Here is a 21,397-nt window from a genome sequence, read left to right on the forward strand (position 1 = left end):
AATGCTTCTGTAGCTGACTTTCCAAATGGCAAAGCTTCTTCCACACAATCCATAGATGGTTTATCTACCATTTACTTCAGCGTGTGTAATTCCTGACAGCAAGAGATTCACTGATATGGCACAGGCTTTGTCTGGATTAGTAAACTGAGCTATTTGAGAATATAGAAGGCCATAAGCACTGATTACACGCAGTTCTGAAGATGATATATTGTACTCTAGTTTTAGCACTGTTATCTCTATTAAAACTCAGTAGAAAGTGGTGACTTCCATTTGCATCTATTCTACCTCTTCCCCCCCACACAGTCCATTTCTTGAACTGAGACAAATAACTGAACTAAGAGAGTGTTTTGTAAGTACCTAGAACAAAAAATTTGTTTGCTTGATGATATTAGTAGCAGTGATAGCTTCAGCTTTTGCCTTGGCTATCCATAGATATTTTCATCTATTACTGTTTCTTTCATAGCTCAGCTTTCCTTTCTAGAAGCTGAATCAGGCTCATAAACAAATTTTTTGTTTTTCAGTTTTATAGACCATTCTAGTGTGATTAATTCAAAGTAAATCTGCATATTTCAGAAATAATGAATAGTTCCACTGAAGCTTAAAGAATTGCAGGTATGTAAAAACTAATATCATGATGCAAGAGATATTGTGATACATGTTTACCTTATACACATATATATGCACACAAGTGTATATATATAATTACTGTTAATTCCCTCATTTAACTGTTTACATCGTATTTAGGAGTTGGCACTGAGACCTACTCGATCTCACTGCATTTTAAAGCAGTTCTCTTGTCTTTTTACTGTTGCATCAAATATCCAACTCCAAATGACATTTCCAGAGTCACCTTCCCTTAAGGGTCTTAAAAATCTTCTGAACTTTAATTAGAATCTGGAGTTTTAAAATGAGTTCTCCATTCCTGCTCTTGCTGTTTTTGCTTGCCTGCTGACTTTTTCACTTTTGCTGGGAAGCCAGTTTCATTCGGTGTTTTTCCTTTTGTACTTTTTATTGTTGTCATCTCAAGTTAAAAATTAAATACCTTCACAAAACTTTTGCCACTCAGATAGGATTTCAGAGGCTCTTTGCTATTTCCTAAATTGTGAGGAGCTGCCATTCCACCCCTAAAGGTTTCTTCTAATCAGAAAGGATAATTGTCTGCATAATTCATACTTTCCCTCTAGCTTTCTACTGATTCTTGTCTTATATACACAGTTACATATTTCTCATATCAAGTCATTTTTCCTCACAGCCTCCTGCCTATCGTATTCACCTACCTGATACAGTTCACAACCTTGTACTGCAATATTTCTTAGGTTACATAACAACACCTGTCCCTGCCTTCACTGGTGCAGTCTTGTTCCCAAGCAGTCCAGCTCTTTGCTTTTCCCAGGCACCTCCACATCTCACAGCCGTCACAAAGGAATCCATCACACTCTGTAGATGATATAAAAAGATAGGCACCTCTGATGGAGCTTTATGATACCCTAAAATAAGTGCTCTGTGCTGTTGGAATAGTCCTTTTCTAATGTTTATTTCTATCTACACTGTTCAGAACTATGAGAGTAGTTTTACTTTCTGCTGTATTTACATAGGGGAAGTTAGGAATCCTATTCCTGATTAACTGTGCGTCACAAAGTAGGTAGACTTGTAGTGTATGTCACTTCTGCTACTATGTGTTTTCATTCATTACATATCTGTTTTAGACAGAATATTTGAGTGAGATAAATATAATTCATACAAGTTAAGAAATGCTCATTTCCTTGTGTAACAAAGAGAACAAAGAAATAGTTACTTTAGAAATTTTAGAAGCAAAGTTTACGAAAATCCATAAACTTCACATCACAGTAAATAAATTAATTAATTTTAAAGACTTTTATCCAATTATTTGAATATAAGAAATGAAAATCAGGTGAAAAGAACAGAAATTAAATACAGTTTTAAATGTCTCGAATATGAAGTCAGTACAGCTCTCAAAGCTGAAGTATGAGCAAAGAGGAAACCCTATAGATCTGAGAAGTTCCACTGCTTTGTAAGAATAGTCTGGGGTGAAGAAAGAAAAGAGATGCAGTCTTGGACTGTAACTACTAAACTAACTTTGCTTTGCTAATGAAACAAACGGTTGTGATAGATTATTTTAGTGGAATTTTTCAATCTAAACAACTCTATAAAATTATTCTATTAAATGTTCACTTCTACCCATATAAACAAAATTCATATCTAAAAGCATAGTAATCCTGAGGTTAAAAAATAAAATTCCTCAGTCTGTTCATCCAAAGACCCTCAGCTGTGGTTTCCAGGCAACATCTTGTCTCCAGGTCTTACCAATGTTACTGCGAACCAAGAAAAATAATTTAAAAATAAAAAGGAAAAAAAAAAGAGGAAATAAAACAGAGAAATAATATGACTTATTTTATAACTCTAACACTCATGTTCATGGGCCAATAGACATCAAGCACTGCAGTGTCACAGTATGTGTAGCCATAATGAGAAATTACTCCTCAAGTGATAAGAGCGTTAGTATTTTTCATCTACAGACCTTAAAAATGCATCACTTGCATGTATTCATTATGCCACATGCCTGCTTTCACAATACATAACTATAGACCATTTTTATTTTATGTACTTCAAAAAGGAGAGATTAAATAATTTTGCTTCTATACGGTGTATTAGGAGGATGCGGAAAAAAAATCACATTTCATTTCTGATGTTTATATTTTTCCTTTACTATTAACTATAACAATTAGGGTATTTCTGCCTAATCTACTGAAAATTAGTCGAATTATCCACCTTTGTTGAAATTTAAGAATGATGTGATCTTATATTTCATTAGAGGATAGAGACATTTCCACTACGGGAATTCATTTGCAATATCATCTTCATCTATATCTGCATGTGATGAAATTTCAGTATTGAAATCCACTGTTCTTTCTTTTATCCTAAAGGCAAAATCCTCAGGGTACCACAGAAGCTTGACTGAGGTTAAGAGAAAAAAAGCAGTAGAGATTTGTTGTCTACATCTAGCAAAGTAGTAAGGAGTATCTTTTCTCATGTGTTCAAGAATATGCTGTGGTATTCTATATCAGTTCACTGATTCATGGACACAAACAGTAATAGTATACCGCTATTTAGGTCTTTCACCCAACCTATTAACTGCATTCTCTCAAGGTAGTGCTATAAGATAAAAAATTTCCCCTTTACATCCTGAGCTCTGGGAGTCATTATAGGTTGAGTAAAAGTCCACCTAACATTTGTGATTGAGTCTGTGCAGAGGAGAGAACAGGATAATATTGGCCAGGGGAGGAATAAGTCACCTTTTACTCTGCATGCAGTCATGATAAATCCTATGTCAGCTTTCAGAACACATAACCCAACTTCCAAAAGATATAACCTGGCTTCCTTCTCAGTTCTAAGAAGTGAATAAGATTTGTTCTCTGCAGCCTTATTTTTATAAGTGACAAGAACTGTTGCTAGTCCAATACAAACATCACTCAAGAAAAAATCCTAACAAGCCAAATGCTTTCTCTCAGCCTGTGTTTCTACACACTTTAACGTTTCCTTTTGTTATGTCAGTATGCACTCAGATAAAGATGTTATGGTCCTCACTGCTTTGCTTTACTTTACTTCCAGTCTCCCCCAGTCCCCTCTTTGCCTCCCCTGAAGCTCTTTTAACCACACTTTCATGTAACCTCCTTCTCCTGTTCCTGGATGTTTTGAGTACTTACATACCTTCATGTGAAAACCTGAGAGTCAGTGATGAGCTGTGATGTGAGAAATAAGTAAGCAGACAGTGACTCCATATTGCTCATCACTGCTAACTTTCAAAATAGTTTCAGTTTTGTCTGCTTTAATTTTTTTCTCTTCTTCCTCTTCTCTCCATAACACATAAATAAAAGCTCTCATTCTTTTACTAAAGCTTGTTCTGTCCTTTGAGACACAGGGAAATAACATGTTTTCTTAAAAGGTAATTTGCTTGGGGGATTTAGTTTGTGTGGTTCAGAGCATTCTTACAGAAAGCTATGAATTTATGCAAACTAACATTTTCCATCAAACCAGAATTAAGCATCAAGCATATTATTTCAGTCTGAGAACAAATATTTAAACAAACACAAAGACAATGGGATCAGCTGTCATGCTCAATAACATCAGATCTTTATTTGTTGAGACATTTCCCTTTCTCTGCTCCCTTTCCTAATCTTTAGGAAATTCTTAAGACTAATCTGGCTACTGACAGGAGAACAAAAACAGTGGCTTCTTTGTCAGTCAAATAAACGCAGACATTTTGCAGTACAGACAGTGCAACTTCCTTTCCTGTGTATCTAATCACAGCATCTCCTGAGCAGTCTCTCTGCCTCTTGACTACCCTTTATGAGACCTGAAGGATCGACAAACTAACACTTCTGAAATTTCTCTCAGTATATGAGGCGATTGTGGCCATTAATCACAATATAAACACCTTACTCACATTCCTCCCTGCAGCTAAACCAGGCTGGCATTGGCAGAGAAAAAGAATAATAAAAAAACAGGAAAAACAAGATTGCCGGGGTCCATTTCAACCGTCCTTGAAGTTATAGGAAGATTTTTCACTGACTTAAAAAGAGATGGATCAGCTGCTAAGGTTGTACAGGCCATGGACAGTATTTGAAGCTTTCCATAGAAGAAATGTCATACTTTTGAATTCAAACTCTGTGAACAAACAGACAAGTGAGGGAGAAAGAGGATGAATTCTTTCCCTGGTGTCTATAGATTAGTGCCAGGAGTCTGTGTAGCCAGCCAGAGAAGCAGAAAATTCTTAACACTGAAGAGAAATAGAACATAATTGATATTGCAAATACATTTATGTGACTGAAATTTTAAAATAATTAGATAAAGCTTGTTTACAAAAAAGAACATTGGTAAAAGAAGTGAGTGCAGCACTTTACTTTACAGAGATGATTATCCGTGTCAGAGCTGTTGTCCGGAAAGACAAATTGTATTGTTCTTTGTGCCTTCCATTTTAAAGACCTGTGCTGGATGTTGTATGCAGTCTGTAGTAAAATATCATTAATGTTTCTAAAAATGATAGATGATAATTGTCTAACACAAAAGGTATTGAACCTAACATAAGGTAATTCTATTTTGAGCCTCATTACCTTGAATAAAGATGAACAGATCAGTGGGTCTAATTGCATTCATTATGCGAAAACAGAGGACAGTAATATATATATGTACTCAATACTTCAAAGGAGGGAATTTTAAGAACCTGGAGAAAATTTTGAGAGATAATGGGTTAGAAAGAATAAATACAGAAAGCAAAAAGCAAAAGTAATTTGAAAGTTACTTAACAAGAATTTATGAGATGTCCAGAAGTCACATCTCACAATAAAGAAGCAGTACGCCTACATGTTAAAACCCCTCCAACTTCAGTCATTAAGTGAAAGTATCAATTAAAATTCAACAGATACATATCTGTAATAAAAGGGAGGGAGGGAGGTAGATTGAGCGTAATTGTTGTAAATTATAAGATATGAAGTCTAGCAAAGAGATATAGGAGTCCAAAGGCTCCTTCAAAGGTAGAAATGCATCCTCCACAGATCAGGATGATTTTTAGGATTTCTTTTTCAAACAATGGGTTTATAGTGCAAAATTTTGAAAAATGAATACTAATAGTGGTGAGAATTACGTATGAATAGGAGTGTGTCAAACTGTTTGCGTGTGTTTGCGTAAAAGCAGGATAAAAACACAACTTTGTTCTAGTGCTGCTATATGTGAACTGCTACAGATCATGTGCTTTCAACTAAATGAAAAGGTAGAAAAACTAACCTAAAAGTAGGTTTCAAGAGAATTAAGAGAAAGATGTATATGTAAAACAAGAATCCACTCCAAATGATAATAAATGGTAAATCTAAGTTCAGACAGCATCCTTTGTCCTCCTTGTGGCATGCAAGTGAACTCAGTCAGGCTACAGTGTCACACACATCAGTGCTGTAAGTGGGTTAAATCAAATTTGAGATTTGATAATACAATATCACCTTCTTGTTCCCTAAGATGTTGAACTGAATTCTGTTATGCTGATTCCCTCTATTAGTTGTAGAGGGAGCATTTAAAATTGTTCACGTCTCTAAAAATAACTTAACTATTCCTAGTCTCTAGTCGGAGGGAATCAGGATGTGTTTCTAGCAGACGATAACAGTTGGCCATTTCGAAAGTTTTCAGGATGGGCATCATGCTATTCTGCACAAGACATTTTGAGATCAGCTCTTGGAGTTTCTAAGGTGTTTCTCCACATTCCGTACACTGTCCAACCAGAGAAACAGGCTGGAAATTAATTTCAGCTTTGCTATCCTCATATTTTAACGTAGCTGAGTTAAAAGTTGAGGTGCCCATTTTTTCATCTGTTTATAAAGGAAGATTTGATGACTAGCTTATTCTGGGACAATTAACTATTACATAACTACAGTTAGAATATAAAATGAACTTTAAGATGTCATCAATATTTTGAAAGTGGAATGCCCAGCAGGCGTGCATGTAGGAGAGTTAGTTAAAGAAACATCGAATCTGATATATGCAATTGTTACTACATTTTCAGAAGACTATGGATATCATAATGATATTTAAAAAGCCAGCCCAACTAGTTAAACCTATTAACAATTCTGAGAAAAATAAAGTAATTACTAATGCAGGTTTTAATTGATATGGAATAAAAACCTAGGAATATAATTAGTGTCAATCTTCATGGTTTTGAAGAAAGTCCTTATTGTTCTCATTAAGCATGCTTTATATAATTCTTTGTTGTAATTTAGGCAGTGAAAAATAATTAATATATTTATATTTTAAAAGGATTTTTGACACATTAAGACACAACATTCTGATTTAACAATTAGCACAACAATAAAATAAATCTTAAGTGGATTAATAACTGCCTAAGTGACAACCTAAAAAAGTAACTGTCAATATAGATTTATTGTCAAAGCAAGCTATTGAATGCTGGCACAGGCTGCCCAGAGCCTGTGGAGTCTCCCACCCTAGAGATCTTCAGAAGCTGCCTGGACATGGGCCTGAGCAACCTGCACTGGGTGTCCCTACTTGAGCAGGTGTTGGCCCAGATGGACCCAGATGTCACTTCTAAACTCAGCTATTTTGCAATTCCTTGGTTCTGCATGAGTTTCCAGCATGGTTAGGAAGTTATCTGGTAGAATAATGAGCAACTGGTCCAGTGTTGTTCTATGTAGTCTACAGTGATCTAGAAGAAAATACAAAATCTCTTTTGATCATACGAGAGCCTGAGAAAGAAAGAAGGCCATGGACATGTGCAAGAAAGTAGCTCCATTATCATGATATGAGATTAAGAGATTTGCTGTATTTTTTTAATTTGGAACTAATAAAGTAGTATCTTCATATAAATACCACAACAACACAAGTTTGCATCCATTCTGGAAAATAATGTATTTCAAATTAAAATGAATGCTTTTTGAATTTATCTCTGCTCTTCCAAGAAAATTCATGAAGGAGGTTTTCCTGTGTAGTTTCTACACCTAACACAAATTCATGCATGCAATCAAATGTATAGTTGGGAAAACAGTTTGGCTTAAATGAACTGTTCCACCGAAATAACTGCAGATGGCGAGAAAGGCTATTCAGACCTAATCCAGCAGTCTGACATATTAACATGTATTCTGCATATAGCAGAGCTGCACTAATGGAATTATTTAAGTTTATCTTCATTTCTTAATTTATTTTTCCATCTGATTAAGTTCTATCTCTCTTTTTAATTGTAGCTTCATTTTTACTCCATTTTTTTCAATTGCTTCTTGGCATGCCTCAGCTCTGACCATGATTTGATCTTCATTACTTTCAACTACCTTTCATTCTGCTTTGTTTTTAAAAGTGTCATATTTCAGGTCAGAACAGAGTATAAAATGAAGCATTCTTCTTAGGATTAAATAATATTAAAAATAATACAAATATTAAAACTAAACATTAAGAAATGTTGATATTTTCTCAAAATGCTAAATTATGCTCATTTGTGCACTTTTCTAAACATATTTGATTCCTTGAGGATGTAATTATCTTGAGGTGAAATAGTGTCAAAAGGTGGAATAAGAGTAAACGATCCAATTTTGACATTCTATGTGAATCCAGATATCTTGGCTTTTTAAACAAGAATCCAGTGTTGGTGAAGTGAGAAACAAAACTACGTAGTTCAAAAATTGCAGTCAGATCATCAATAAATGTAGAAATGTTTTAATACGAAGACACAAATTGAAAGTCCTGACCTGCTTGTTTTGTTTTGTTGGTGGATCAGTAATTTCTGGTGTTTCTTCCTGGGGAAATTCTGATAAGGTTTATAGCTTCTAGCAGACTTCACCCTGCATGCCTTCTCCACTGTTGTTTTTGCTGTTTCTTTAAAGGCTGATCACCAGCTCACCCACTAGTCCTCTCTTCTTTGTAGGCCCAGATGCCTATGGCTAAGTCTTCTCCAGAGGTTGATGAGGACCTTCACCCAGGCACATTTACTCATTGGCAATGCACACCAGTACCCACTCCATTTCCATCCTCAGTCTGGGGTGAAAATAACAAAGTCACACAATTATCTTGGGAGACAAAGGCCAGAGAAGGGTCAGCCCGCTATGCAAGATTGGGTTCCCCACCTGCTGGCAAATAACCATTCAAGCTAAGCCGTGATAGCAAAGAAACTCCTCCACTCAACTCGAGTATGTGAGTGCTTTTTCTCTGTGCTATTCTATTTTATAAGCAAATCACATTAAAAGAGAATTTTTTGAGCTTATTTCACCTCGCTCGAGAATACTTGAAAATAAAACCACTTAGGCAGACACACTTCACAGACAAAACACTAAAACAAAGATCTGAGAGGCAACTTAAGAAACTGTTCCTTTTGCTGATCATTTTTAATTGATGCCTCACAGCTAAAGCTAACTGTTCCATAATTTGAATACAAGGAGACTAGATGAGAGCTGAACTCAAACTGATCCAAACATGGATTGACAGATGGCATCGAAATTACCTGTGTCCCTATTCCAGTTGCAGAGAAGCAGTGTAATGATGCTGATACACTCTGTCTATCCACATCCTGCAGATAGACACATTCTTATCTTATAATCTGTCACATTCTTAACAACTTTTTTGCCTCTGTCTTCCCTGGTAACTGCTCATCACACAGCCCTCAAACATTTGGTTTGGTAGGAGAGGATAGGGGAAGGAATGTTCCTCCTACTGTAAGGTCAGGTTTGTGACCACCTGAGCAACCAGACCATTCTCAAGTCTACAGGTCCCAGTGAGATGCATCCCAGAGTCCTGAGGGAATTGGCTGTTGTAGTCACCAAATCACTCTCGATAATATTTGAAAAGTTGTGGCAATCAGTTGAAGACCCTGGTGACTGAAGGGATAATATCGCACCCATTTTTAAGAAGGGTAAAAAGGATGACCCCAGGAACTAGTGACCTGTCAGTCTCGCCTCTGTGCCAGTGAAGGTCATGGAAGAGAGCCTCCTGGAATCTATGCTAAGGCACGTGGAAGGCAGGGTGATGATACAGGAGAACCAGCATGGCTTCACCAAGGGCAAATCCTGCTTGACCAACCTAGTGACCTTCTATAACAATGTCACTACATCAATGGACAAGGGAAGAGTCACTAATGTCATCTATCTCAATTTCAGTAAGGCTTTTGACACAGCATCCCACAAGATCTTTCTCTCCAAATGGGAAAGATATTGATTTGATGGGTGGACTGTTTGATGGACGAAAAGCTGGCTGCAGGATCGAGTCCAGAGACTGGTGGTCAATGGCTTAGTGTCTGGATGGAGATCAGTGATGAGTAGTGTTTCCCAGGGGTCAGTGATGGGGCCAATACTCTTAAATATCTTCATCAGTGACACTGACAGTGGGGTCAGTGATCCACAGAATGGAGCACCCCTCCTACGAGGACAGGCTGAGGGGGCTGGGGCTCAGCCTAGAGAAGAGAAGGCTCCAAGGTGACCTGAGAATTTCAGTATCTAAAGGGGAGCTACAGGAAAGAAGGCAGCAGACTCTTTAGAAGGGCCTGGGGTGACAGAACAAGGGAAAATGGTTACAAGCATAAAGAAGATAGATTTAGGTTAGATATATGGAAAAAATATTTTACAGTGAGGGTGGTAAGGCACTGGAATACATCACCCAGTGATGTTGTTCATGCCCTGTCCCTGGAGACTTTTGAAGCGAGGCTTGTTCAGGCCTTGGGCAACCTGACATAGTTGTGGATGTCTCTGTGCATTGCAGGGGAGTTGGACCAGATGGCCTTCAGAGTTCCCTTCCACCTCTAAGGATTCTAAGGTTCTATGTTTATTATATAAAAATATAGAGATAGCAAAAATAAGTTTCTTTAATAAGGTCTGAAATTTCAGAAGTTCCACATACACACGCAAAAACAAAAACAAACAAAAAAAACCCTTTATTCATCCTATTCTGTGTGTTAAGTAAGTATCAAATAAAATTGATATATTAAAAAAAAAGAAAGGAGATGTTAGAGGTTAGAATTATGTTATACTCTGATTAAACTCACAATTAAGCTGGGAAATGTAGACACCTGTGGGAAAGACTGCAAATGGCTGTCAAATGTGATAGCATCCCTGAAAGACTTGTGCTTTGGTTTAGGTTGAGGCTAGTCATATAAACTTTAATGGGCTAAATTCAGTAGGGGAAAAAAAAATAGCCATTGTGTGGTAAAGCCTGCTCTGATACTTACCTGCAGTTTAATTACACAGTCGCCCTTCAGGTCAGCAGATACCGTTTGAACTCCCAATTGCAGGTTAAAGGGCAAAATAATGATGCTGTGAGTATGGAGCAAATGAGATAAGCCTGCTGCAAATTGCAAGAAACTGAGAAAACATCATTGTTCTTATGTTAATATGGAAGGTGATTGCAGCTTTTATCTTCCTGACTTTTTTAGAGATTTGGTTTATTTATGATGCCTTTAAATTCAACCTGTTATGTAAATGTTCTCTAAGGATTGTTTTCATAGGAAAGTGAACACATTTTGTACTTACTGCAACTACTTAGCTTCCCAGTCAAACCTGTGATTAAAAATGGCAAGACAGCAAAAGTTACATGCATGTGCTATCTGCAGTCCAGATATAGTTAGATATCTAGTCTTCATACGAAAGTATCTTTTTAAATGGCAGAAATTGTGCACCTTTGAATAGTTCAGTGAAGTTCATATAAGTAAAAAACACTAACTGCAAGCTAATTGGGTCACAAGGCTCGTGATAGAATGGAGCCAAGCCATTATTGTAATGGAGTGGAGAGTTTGGGGTAACTGAAGTACCAACTAGGCAGCTGAATGTCCCAGCTCCTAAACAAAATAGCACCTGTGATTTATACAAAAACATTGCTATAAAATGAAATCTTAAAGCCACTCAAAATAATTATGTATTGAAAGTGAATCGCTGTATTGTTACAGGTAATAACCAAAGTACCTTTGTTACAATATACAAAGACATTGACTTTTTAATCAAGATGTACTAAGGCATGTAATTACTATGATAATTCTATCTCTAATTCAGCTAAATGTTGAAGATATCTGTATCTAGAGTGAAGTCTGGTGAGAATGGCAAAACTTCTTGTTCATATGATGGACAATTTAATTGGCTTAGAGAAAAAATATTTTAATTTCAGAGCCTCTAATCTTTCTTCTCTTGTTGATATTCAGGCCAGTAGTGAGCCTGAAAAGGATTGCTATCTCACAGCTGGAAGAAAACAATAATACTTTATATAGATTGATGATTATTCAATGTAATGTTTCAAAAATTTCCCCTCCATATAGATCAGGCCCAGGACAACTTGTACCACAGAGGAATGGGGAGCAAGGTATAAAACCTGTGAAGATGAGGTTGACATGGAGCTTCTTGATGAAGTAAAGCTGAGCTGGCCTCCTAGGCTGCCTTCACAAGGACTGTGATGTCTGAGTGAGTTGGCAGAAAACATGAAAGACAAAATCATGCCTGAAATATCCTTACATGCTCAAGATTATGGCTGAAAAATTTAGAAATGGAGATTTAGAATGGTGAGATTCAAACTCACCTCTTCTTCCTCATGTCCTGAAAACAATATGCAGAAACAATATCCTGAAAACTGCTTGCTTAGGAAGTGAGAGAGAAAGATCCTGTTCAGGAAGAGTGGGAGCATTTTCCATGTTTCACAGTGAATAAAATGTAAGACTGAGCCTGTAAACAGTAGTACATGGCACTAACCTTGGGGAACAGAACTCCTCTCTGATTAGAGGTATGTCTAAGGAACTGGACTTGTCCTGTCAAACTTCAGCCAATATATATTGGGTGATATGAGCTGCTCTCTGGAGGAATTCCCATTTACTTTGAACAGTGCCTTGACTAGCAGAGTCTAAAACTCAGCAGTAAGCAATGTTCAGAAAGCCATCAGTGGTTAATGAGTAGTAGTAAGAATTTTATTTAAAAATGTGGGTAGCAATTAATTCCACTGGGTAATGCCAAAATGAAATGTAGAACTTCAGGAAGATCCTACTTGTTTGTGAACCATCAAGTGGATTTGTTGATGGCTCATGTGATGTAAAAGACCTCTATCTCTTGATGGTTCATGGGTTTAGCAATGCAGAAAGAAGTTCTGGTTTGCTCAGAAATACAATTAAGATGGAATTGATTCAAATTGAGCCTTGTCTGTCAGAAATAGCAAACATGATTGTGAATGCTCTTATTTCAACACATCACCAATGCTGCAATAATTACAGAAGTAAAAATTTCTGTAGAACTAGTTAACTGTATTTTTTTCCTTTACTTTTTTATGAAACTTGAATGACACAGTTTTTACTGGATAGATAGATAAATAAATATGTCCCATTCTGAAACAATTTAGAGAAAAGTACGTCTATATTTTTCACGTGTTTTAAAAACCTAAATAAGTTTGCACAATCTAGAATCTCAGCTTCTCAGAAAAATTGCTGTAGTAGTGAATAAACAACTGTAAAGGTTGCATGAGGAGTTCAGAAGCCACAAAGGAAGCCCAAGCCAATGCTGCTGTTGCTTTAATGCCCTTTCCTTTGCAGAGATGTGTTAACAATTATTACACTGAAGAGAATTGTCATTACTGCATCTATCTGCAATGCTATTTTTATTTTAAATGACAGTTATGTAGATTATGATGATACAGATGCTTAATTTTACTGTTATTAAATCCATTTCATTAATATGCATGTTGACTGAGTAACTGCCTTGGAACCTTCTAAAATGTGCTTTGAATCACATCAGTGTTAAATATTAACTAAGAACCTGACTATATAACTCATCCACATTCTCTTTTTCCTAGCTTATCATTACAAGTGTGTCAATATGAGCAGTTATTTTTACTGATAATTTCATATGTCATAAATAAACATATATATCATGATTGCTACTGAGCTGAATGTAGCAGTACTTCCACCAGTTTGGTGAAAGCAGTGCTCAATGAAGGGGAAGTTTGGAAGTGTGGCTTCCAGAAAACATTTTGCTTCAGGGATTTGTGCTATCTCTTTTCTCTTTTTCCTCTTCAGGGAATTTTTGTCCTCGGATTGCCGTATGCTCTTCTCCACAGTGGATACAGTGGCCTGTTTCTTATTGTCTTGGCTGCAGCATTATGCTGTTATACAGGCAAAATTCTAATCGCTTGCCTGTATGAAGAAAATGAAGATGGGCAGCTCATAAGAGCGAGAGATACATACGAAGATATTGCAAACGCCTGCTGCAAAAAGCTGTCTCCCAGACTAGGTGGCATAATTGTCAGTGTGACCCAAGTGATGGAACTGATCATGACATGTATTTTGTATCTGGTTGTTAGTGGGAATTTGCTGTCACACAGTTTTTCGTATGTACCAGTGACTGAGAAAACTTGGTCTGTAATTGCATTTGTTACACTGCTGCCTTGTGTATTTATCAAAACTCTAAAAATTGTCTCCAAGCTCAGTCAGCTTTGTTCCTTCGTCCATTTTATTATCATCTTTGTAGTGATGACTTACTGTCTCACACAAATACATCAGTGGTCCTGGGCGAAATTCAGACTCTCCCTGGAATTTGAAAAATTCTTGGTCTCCATGGGAGTCATAATTTTCAGTTATACTTCACAAATATTTCTTCCTACACTTGAAGGTAACATGAAAAACCCAGGGGAATTTAGGTGTATGCTGAATTGGACTCATTTTTTTGCTGGTGTCTTGAAAACAACCTTTGCCCTGACTGCTTTCTTAACTTGGGGTGAAGAGACAAGGGAAGTTGTTACTGACAACTTGCCATCATTTCTTCAAACTCTAGTGAATTTGTGTCTGTTAACCAAGGCTCTTCTTTCTTACCCTTTGCCCTTTTTTGCAGCCACAGAAATTGTTTGTGTTTGTATTTCTAGAGGCAACTATTCCAATTACAGTTCTCCGCTGTTTGCTCTGTGTGTAAGATGCTCATTTCTCCTGTTAACTCTGCTGATGGCCATGTTCATACCACATTTTGCCCTGCTGATGGGTTTAACAGGCAGTGTAACAGGTGCTGCTATGACTTTTCTTCTTCCTTCTCTCTTCCATTTAAAGCTCAAATGGAAAAAACTATCTGTCTTTGAAAAATGTGCAGATATCTCTGTTTTTATTTTGGGTTTCCTTTGCAGCATTGCAGGCATCATTTGCTCAATAAAAGGGCTACTTAAAGTATTTGGAGAAAGGTAAAAAGATTTCCTGAAAGCCACATAAGGCTCTAATCTTATATATGCCTTTTTCCTGTCAATCAGTTTATGAGTTTGCATCACTAAGTAAAATTAAGCACATGCTTAAACGTTTGCAGGATCAAGGTTTTAATATGTAAAAGTATTTGGCCCTAATAATACTGAAAAATAATCTCCATATCTTAAATGTACAAAATGTCCCATATCTGAGATGGCTCAGCATTAAAATAATGATAAAATAATCCTACATATTTTTGTTAATACGTGATATGAACATCCTAAAAAAGTTACTGCAAGAGATTCTACCAGCTCCATCAGAATTTCTCATAGAGTTAGATACTACTCAACCTCATAGCTATCAAATCTAGCTTACAGGATACGATATGTGAGTTTGAGAGAGCGGCCATTACAAACTGATAAAATATGATTTCACAGTACTGGCAGAATGTAATTCAACATGTGAACAGAACAAATCAGTGAATCTCGTATTTGATGTAAGGCAAGCCCTACTTGTTTTTTTTTTTTAAGTGAGTAAGTAAAAAGATAACTCAGTTTACAAGAACTTTGAAAGCCTGCTTTTGTCATAAGTTCAAATTGAAGTGAGTTAAATAGAGTTAAAGGAACATTCTAACAATTCACAGTCATGCAAACAGGGGAATTTGTTATAAAAAGAAGCTATACTATAGCTTCTGCAAGTCTAATTCCAAAGATTCATGCCTCTGCAGTACAGTTACTCTATTGGTTGCATTACAAGAATTCTCACTAGTAGCATGAAGGCATTAATATGCAGTTCACTTTCCTTCTTAGGCAGGAAATTTCTTTGATCCTTTTATTTTATCTAGTGATATTAAAATCTCAATGAAGTAAATGAAGTACAATAAATAGACCATCGGTTAACTGCCTGTACAACTTGCTAGATCTTTAGCTTTAAAAGATATCAGCTTAATAGAAAAGATCAACATCTCAATGTATTTCACTTTAGGGATAAAACATTATGACAAGAAGCAATCTTATCAGAGTATTTTAATGAATACATATCATTTTATTGTACAAAATCTGTGTTTTGTTAGGTAATTAAAGTAATGCCTTGAAAGAAGTATGTTTACACTTTCATTTTGAACAATTTCGCACAACTTTCAACTCTGACGTAGGAAAAAAGAAAAACCTTTGCATGTCAACAAAAGTCTGCATCACAGAGTAGAAAGTATAGTAGCAACTATATAATGAAACCGTTTGTCTATGTAGTATCTTAGCTTGAATACTTCCATCCTGTGTGAACAACAGTGACCTCTCAAGGCTAATTTGCTGAATGATAAATAACATGCAATTAAACTTGAGAGGAGTTCTGATATATTTTGCATGTCACCCTGCTCCTTTCTATGTCTCCTAAAGTACTCTTGCCATACGTAGAATAGCAATGAAATCATTATTAAAACAAGTTGTATAATTACAAAATCATTAAGAAAACTGAGAAAGCTGAGAAAGTACCTGAGAAAGTCTTTTGGAACTCAGATTACTTCTCTGGTACAAGTGGGTCCAATTCTACATTTATATTAAATCCACAACAGTTTAATTTATTGATGCTGACATTTGTAGTGGAACAAACAGAAGATTGTAATTTTTTTATGAAGCCTTTTTATTTTTATGTAGTATGTCAAAGGTATGGTACTCAGTGAAGTAGCTGAAAGCTTGTTGTTACCCCTCTAACCCAGTCAGAAAGATATCATTACTGGCATGATGTCAATGAAAGGGTATCATTATTTTTTGTGTGGAGAAGTTTCACAGATAAACAAACATGGAGGAACAGTATTTGTTGTATTTATCCCATGTAAGTCTCTGAGAGGGAAGCAGTCCAAAGAGTCTTATAAGAATTCTTCCAGCTAATTTACTTAGCAGCTCTCCACAAACAATTCACTCTTTTTCCCATATCCTACTGTATTGAATGTATTTATTCTCTGACACTTTAAACATTTTCAGAATTACCTCAGTGCATTTGCTTCAGGAAACAAGTTAATGCAGTTTATTTGTATGACAATTTTAGGAATTCTTTGGCTAGCCATTGTGATTCAAAACTAGTTTTAGCTGGACTTACAGCCTTTTCAGGAAGCTAGTGCCAACCTTTTTAAATAAAAGATGGTCATTTTCCCCACAATCACTCCCTCACATAAGTACACTCTTTCATATAAAGGGAGATGATTCATGATTTCTAAGTAGTATTATCGCCCTTATATACTCAGTTGTCACTGAGTTATCTCTAGATCCATCTGTGTCCCCAGTCGCAGGACAGCAGGCCTACAGGCCCGCTGGCCTGAAAAAGAGGGAGGGTAGGGGATTGTCAACAGTTTGGCAACCAGTTCGGCCCAGTTCTGTGACAAATGGGGGGGGGAGGGGGAACCCATGGACCTGCACCCTGGGAAAGAGGAATGAGGAATAAGGGGAAGGGCAGGGAGATGGGAAATGGGCCTGAAAACAAAACAGCAATAATGATCTGAGGAGGAAAGTTCATTTACTAAATATGATATCAGAATGCAAGATAACACATTATAATACAGTGTAATTGGAACTGAGGCTAATAAATCAAATACAATGAGAGAGCATCCAAAACAGAAGGCCTTACTGCAAAGCTGAAGGTAAGATGGCTAGGGAGCACACAATGACAGGACAAGCAGCAAAAAGGGGAAGTCTCAGGTCTTGCGTACAGTTTTATCTTTTCTTCTGAGCAAATAACAGGAACACAAAATCCTCTGGGGTATGTAGCTCTTCTCTTCTGAGAACCAGGTACCCATAAATTCAGCAGTCCACAGATCTGGAGCATTAACTCTTTAACTCACAGTTCTTTTTACATGATGTGATGGCGTAGAATACCAATAACAAAAATCATAAAAGGATGGCATCAGTTAACATCAGAGACTAGGAGCACTATGATTAACAAGTGTAACTGTAAATGCACAAAAGTGAAAGAAATGTCATGTGAATGCCATGTGAAAAGCCTTGAGAAGACACTTAGCAGAGACCACTAGAATAAGAGAGAATGTGTAATTCAAGACTCCCTTTTTGCCACCAGCACTCAGAAATGTTGAATTGTTACATAGTTGTGGGGACACAGAGGTTGTATGTGTTTCCCATTCAAGCCATGGTTAGACATCTTCAGTAGAAACTGTCCTCAGGGGTCAACAAGGTTAAATGAACTTTCCAACTTAGAAAGGCAGAGACATTTACAGGTCAGGCCCAGATATGGTATTCAGCACATATTAAACTAACTCACTGAAATTCATTTCCTAAAACACACAATTGTATATTTTTTATTAGAGACCTCTCTCTGAAAACTTTCCAATGCAAAACTAGTAAAAACGTAAAAAAAAATACTTGCAAACATATATACTTAGATATTAAAGCACTGTCTATAGAATACACCTAGAGAATCTAGGAAATACCTAATTATTCTGTGTTGCAAACCAGAAGGCTTTATATTTTACATTTTTCTGTATAATGACTACCTGGAATTTTTGTCACTAAATTTACATTTTAAATCATTAGAAGCACTGAAGCTAGAAAAGTAATAGAATGACAAAATATTATTAATCTATTATTTGGCCACTCTTGGATTATTCATTGTAATATTTTACAGTGCTTTATCAAAATTAATTCTGAAACCAAAAAATCAACAGTAGTAATCATGGTAAGAAACAAATTACTTGCTAAAATAAAACATTTTCAAACAGTCTTGCTTCATTTGTTGTGCTAGGAGAGGTTTGAGTCAAGGTTCCTGTTTTCTTTCAGCAAGGATATCGCAAGGATGTCACAAGCATTGCTCAGCATTCTTTTCCCATTTTATACGGGTAGCAGTGAAGACACTGGATTTGAGTTCTGATACAAGTTATGGAGATTAAAGCCTATCAGATTACTTTTTATTTAAAATGCAGGATAAACAAAGGTACTTGCGGCAGCCAAGCTGAGGAACTTCACATATTTATGTAAGACACATTGCAAAAGTCCAAATTGAAGTTAGCATGGAAACTTGAGTCCCAGTAGCTTAATGTGACTCAACCCTAGCCAGTAGCTCAATGTGACTATATTCATTGGCTTCAGTAGATCAAGACTCTAATATCTATAGTCTATTAACAGCGTTTAATAAACTTTCATACCAAAGCTTGACTGTCACTTTACTTTTTTGCCTTCTAACATCCTTTTTTCCCTTTTCAGCAGTGAGATAAGCATTTTCCTTGTTGATGTAACTGATAAGTTAGAGATATGTCAGAAATGTTACTGAAAGAAGTTATTGGGGCTAACATTACTTTATTAAATCTTCATCCTTGATTATTCACTTCATTTTAATTATAAAATGAATTCTGAACTACATGTAAGAAATTCACTATGCATTAAATGTTTTCTCTGAAAATATGATTGTACAAAAATAAAACAAGTCGGGCATCCTGTAAATGTTTCATTAAATCAAGTTTAAAATTCTCAGTATTTCTCTTCAGAAAAACAAAATTTTAAGACCCGATAGCTAATTTCCAGAATGCAGTTCTGGGAAATGAAGTTCCTTTTACATCTTTTAAAATTCACACTTACTTTCTCTGCCAGTATGTTTCAAGATAACATAAAGGTATCCTGCACAGTGAGGAACCCATTATACAGTATAAATATTTAACTGAAAACTGCATCTCACATATAACTTCTATTTCATCTTTTAAGATGGAAATACAAAGAGGTTAGAGGAAATGGAATAGCCATGCAATCATATATATACAGGGAAGAAGCATGTGATGAGAAAGGAAGAAAGCACGTAGGAGAGAAACTGAAAATGGAGCAAGCACAACTAAAAGGCAAAAGAACAGAGAAGGAGAAAAAAGAATGTGAGGGACTTGGAACTAGCTAAAAGTGAGGAACTGAGAGCAAGTAATGTGGAAATGAAGGGTCATGGAAAAGAAAAAGTTCTGAAGGGGATAAGAGGAAGGAAATGGAGAAGGAACAGCTGATGTGTGAATAACATCGCCTGCAAACACTTTCCATAGTTTTGCACAAAGTTTTTCCCATTGATGCAAGTTGATGTATTCTGTGTGAATAGTTTTCCTTCCTTTCACTTCTCTATCCCTCTCTTGAATTCAAAACATTTAACATAATTTTAAAATTTAATGTCTTCTGTTTTCCAAAGGAATTAAAAAAAAAATAAATACTATTATAAGTAAACTCTACTTCTCTTCACATCCTTACTGGTTCCTCTTCCTGATCTCTCCTACAGCACCGTTGCAGAGCTACACACTAGACCTAAACAGTCACACATTTGCATCCCCAAAACCAGTGCAAGATCTTAAAATGGGAAAAGTCTTCTTTAAGTTAACACCTCTGAGGATCTCTTGCACTTTAATCTGGAACTACAGACAATATTCCTGCAGAATTCCCAGTTTGGGAATGGTTATGTGCTTAGGTGCCTGCTAGAAAACACCAGCCATGCTTGAGCTGGGTAAAGATAATGATGAGATGACCATGTACTATATCTCTGTTGCTGCTCAGGTGCAACAAGATGTAAGTATCACCATGAACTTGTTCACATGAGCCTTAATTAGCTAGTCTGTCCCCTCAGAATCAGGAGAGCACTGGAGCAATACTCAGTTCCCTTCAGAGAGTATGTAACATGGAGCTGGAAGATCAGCCTTTGGCCATAATGTGACTTCTAATCCAAATTCTTCATGGATGCCTCAGGGAAGAAGATTTGATCCAAGATCAGAAGTTTTACTGTGCATTTCTTTTGCTAACACTAAAGCACTATTGATGGCACATAGAATATTAAGAGATAAAAGATTTTTTAATATCTGAACAAATAAATAAATGGGATGGGACAAGGATCTTACGGAACAATTTGAAAGAGACTAGAAGAAAAAAAAAAACAACAAAGAAAAAAGAAACACAAAGAGTGCTGTAGAAAAGAGAATGAAAAGTGTAAAAATAGCCATAATTTCTCTTTGCGCAAAACTGATTGTAATTTTAATAATAGCTCAAATTCAAGTAATCTATCAAACTTATATTTTACACTAATCTTCTGGTTTCAGTAATAGATTCAAAAAGAGCTAAGTTCAGTAGTTAAAACTTTTGTCACAGATTACCATTTTAAGTGCTATTTACACAAGGAAATGGGCACAAGTAGTTAAATACGGGCATAACGTTGTTCAAATTCAGATTGGAAAACAAAACAACAATGACAAGAAAAGTACTAGCAAAGAAAGCAGAGTGTAGTCTATGCCAGGAACACAGGGACCATAGGACTAGAGGATTTGCCAGCAGGTTGCCATATTGTTAGTACTTTAGCAATACACATAATTTGTGATAATAACGTAATGAGCAAAGATAAGGTGAAGGCAAAAGGATTAGAAGAGAGCACTCAACACATATAAGCCACGCTACATCTACCAAATTCCCAGTGCAGCTGCTTCAGGGATACTAAGCCTTATGCAGACAGCTGCAACCCCTTGATGCCATCTGTGGCTTGCATCTCTGCTGCTACCACTTATGATGATCTGCACAGTTGCAAAGGCATAACCCTCCCATCGACAGAAAATATCTTCTCCCACACCTGCTTGCAGGGAGCTAGCACCCAATCCATAGGGTGCAAAGATTTTCCTGAGACTTAATCATCTGGTAAGTAATCTGAGGAGTGATGGCTACAGAGAAGAATGTCTTGCCAGCTGAGGCATCAGATGGGAACACTGAGCAG

At 36.4% G+C, this 21,397-nt stretch overlaps 1 protein-coding gene across 1 annotated transcript in view; it reads left to right on the top strand.

The window, feature by feature from the left end:
* The window catches only part of LOC136048334 (vesicular inhibitory amino acid transporter-like), a 28,809-nt gene extending 9,245 nt beyond the window's left edge, over positions 1-19,564 (top strand). The window contains exons 2-4 of the mRNA XM_065735967.1: positions 11,798-11,887; positions 13,535-14,682; positions 19,381-19,564. Coding sequence (XP_065592039.1) covers positions 11,798-11,887; positions 13,535-14,682; positions 19,381-19,564 — 1,422 coding nt within the window. The remainder of the gene's footprint in view (positions 1-11,797; positions 11,888-13,534; positions 14,683-19,380) is intronic.
* The last annotated feature ends 1,833 nt before the right edge of the window (positions 19,565-21,397 follow it).

Source organism: Cyrtonyx montezumae, unplaced genomic scaffold (genome assembly GCF_038088225.1).
Source record: "Cyrtonyx montezumae isolate F1298 unplaced genomic scaffold, pur_monq_1.0 scaffold_0, whole genome shotgun sequence".
NCBI classification, from domain to species: Eukaryota; Metazoa; Chordata; class Aves; order Galliformes; family Odontophoridae; genus Cyrtonyx; species Cyrtonyx montezumae.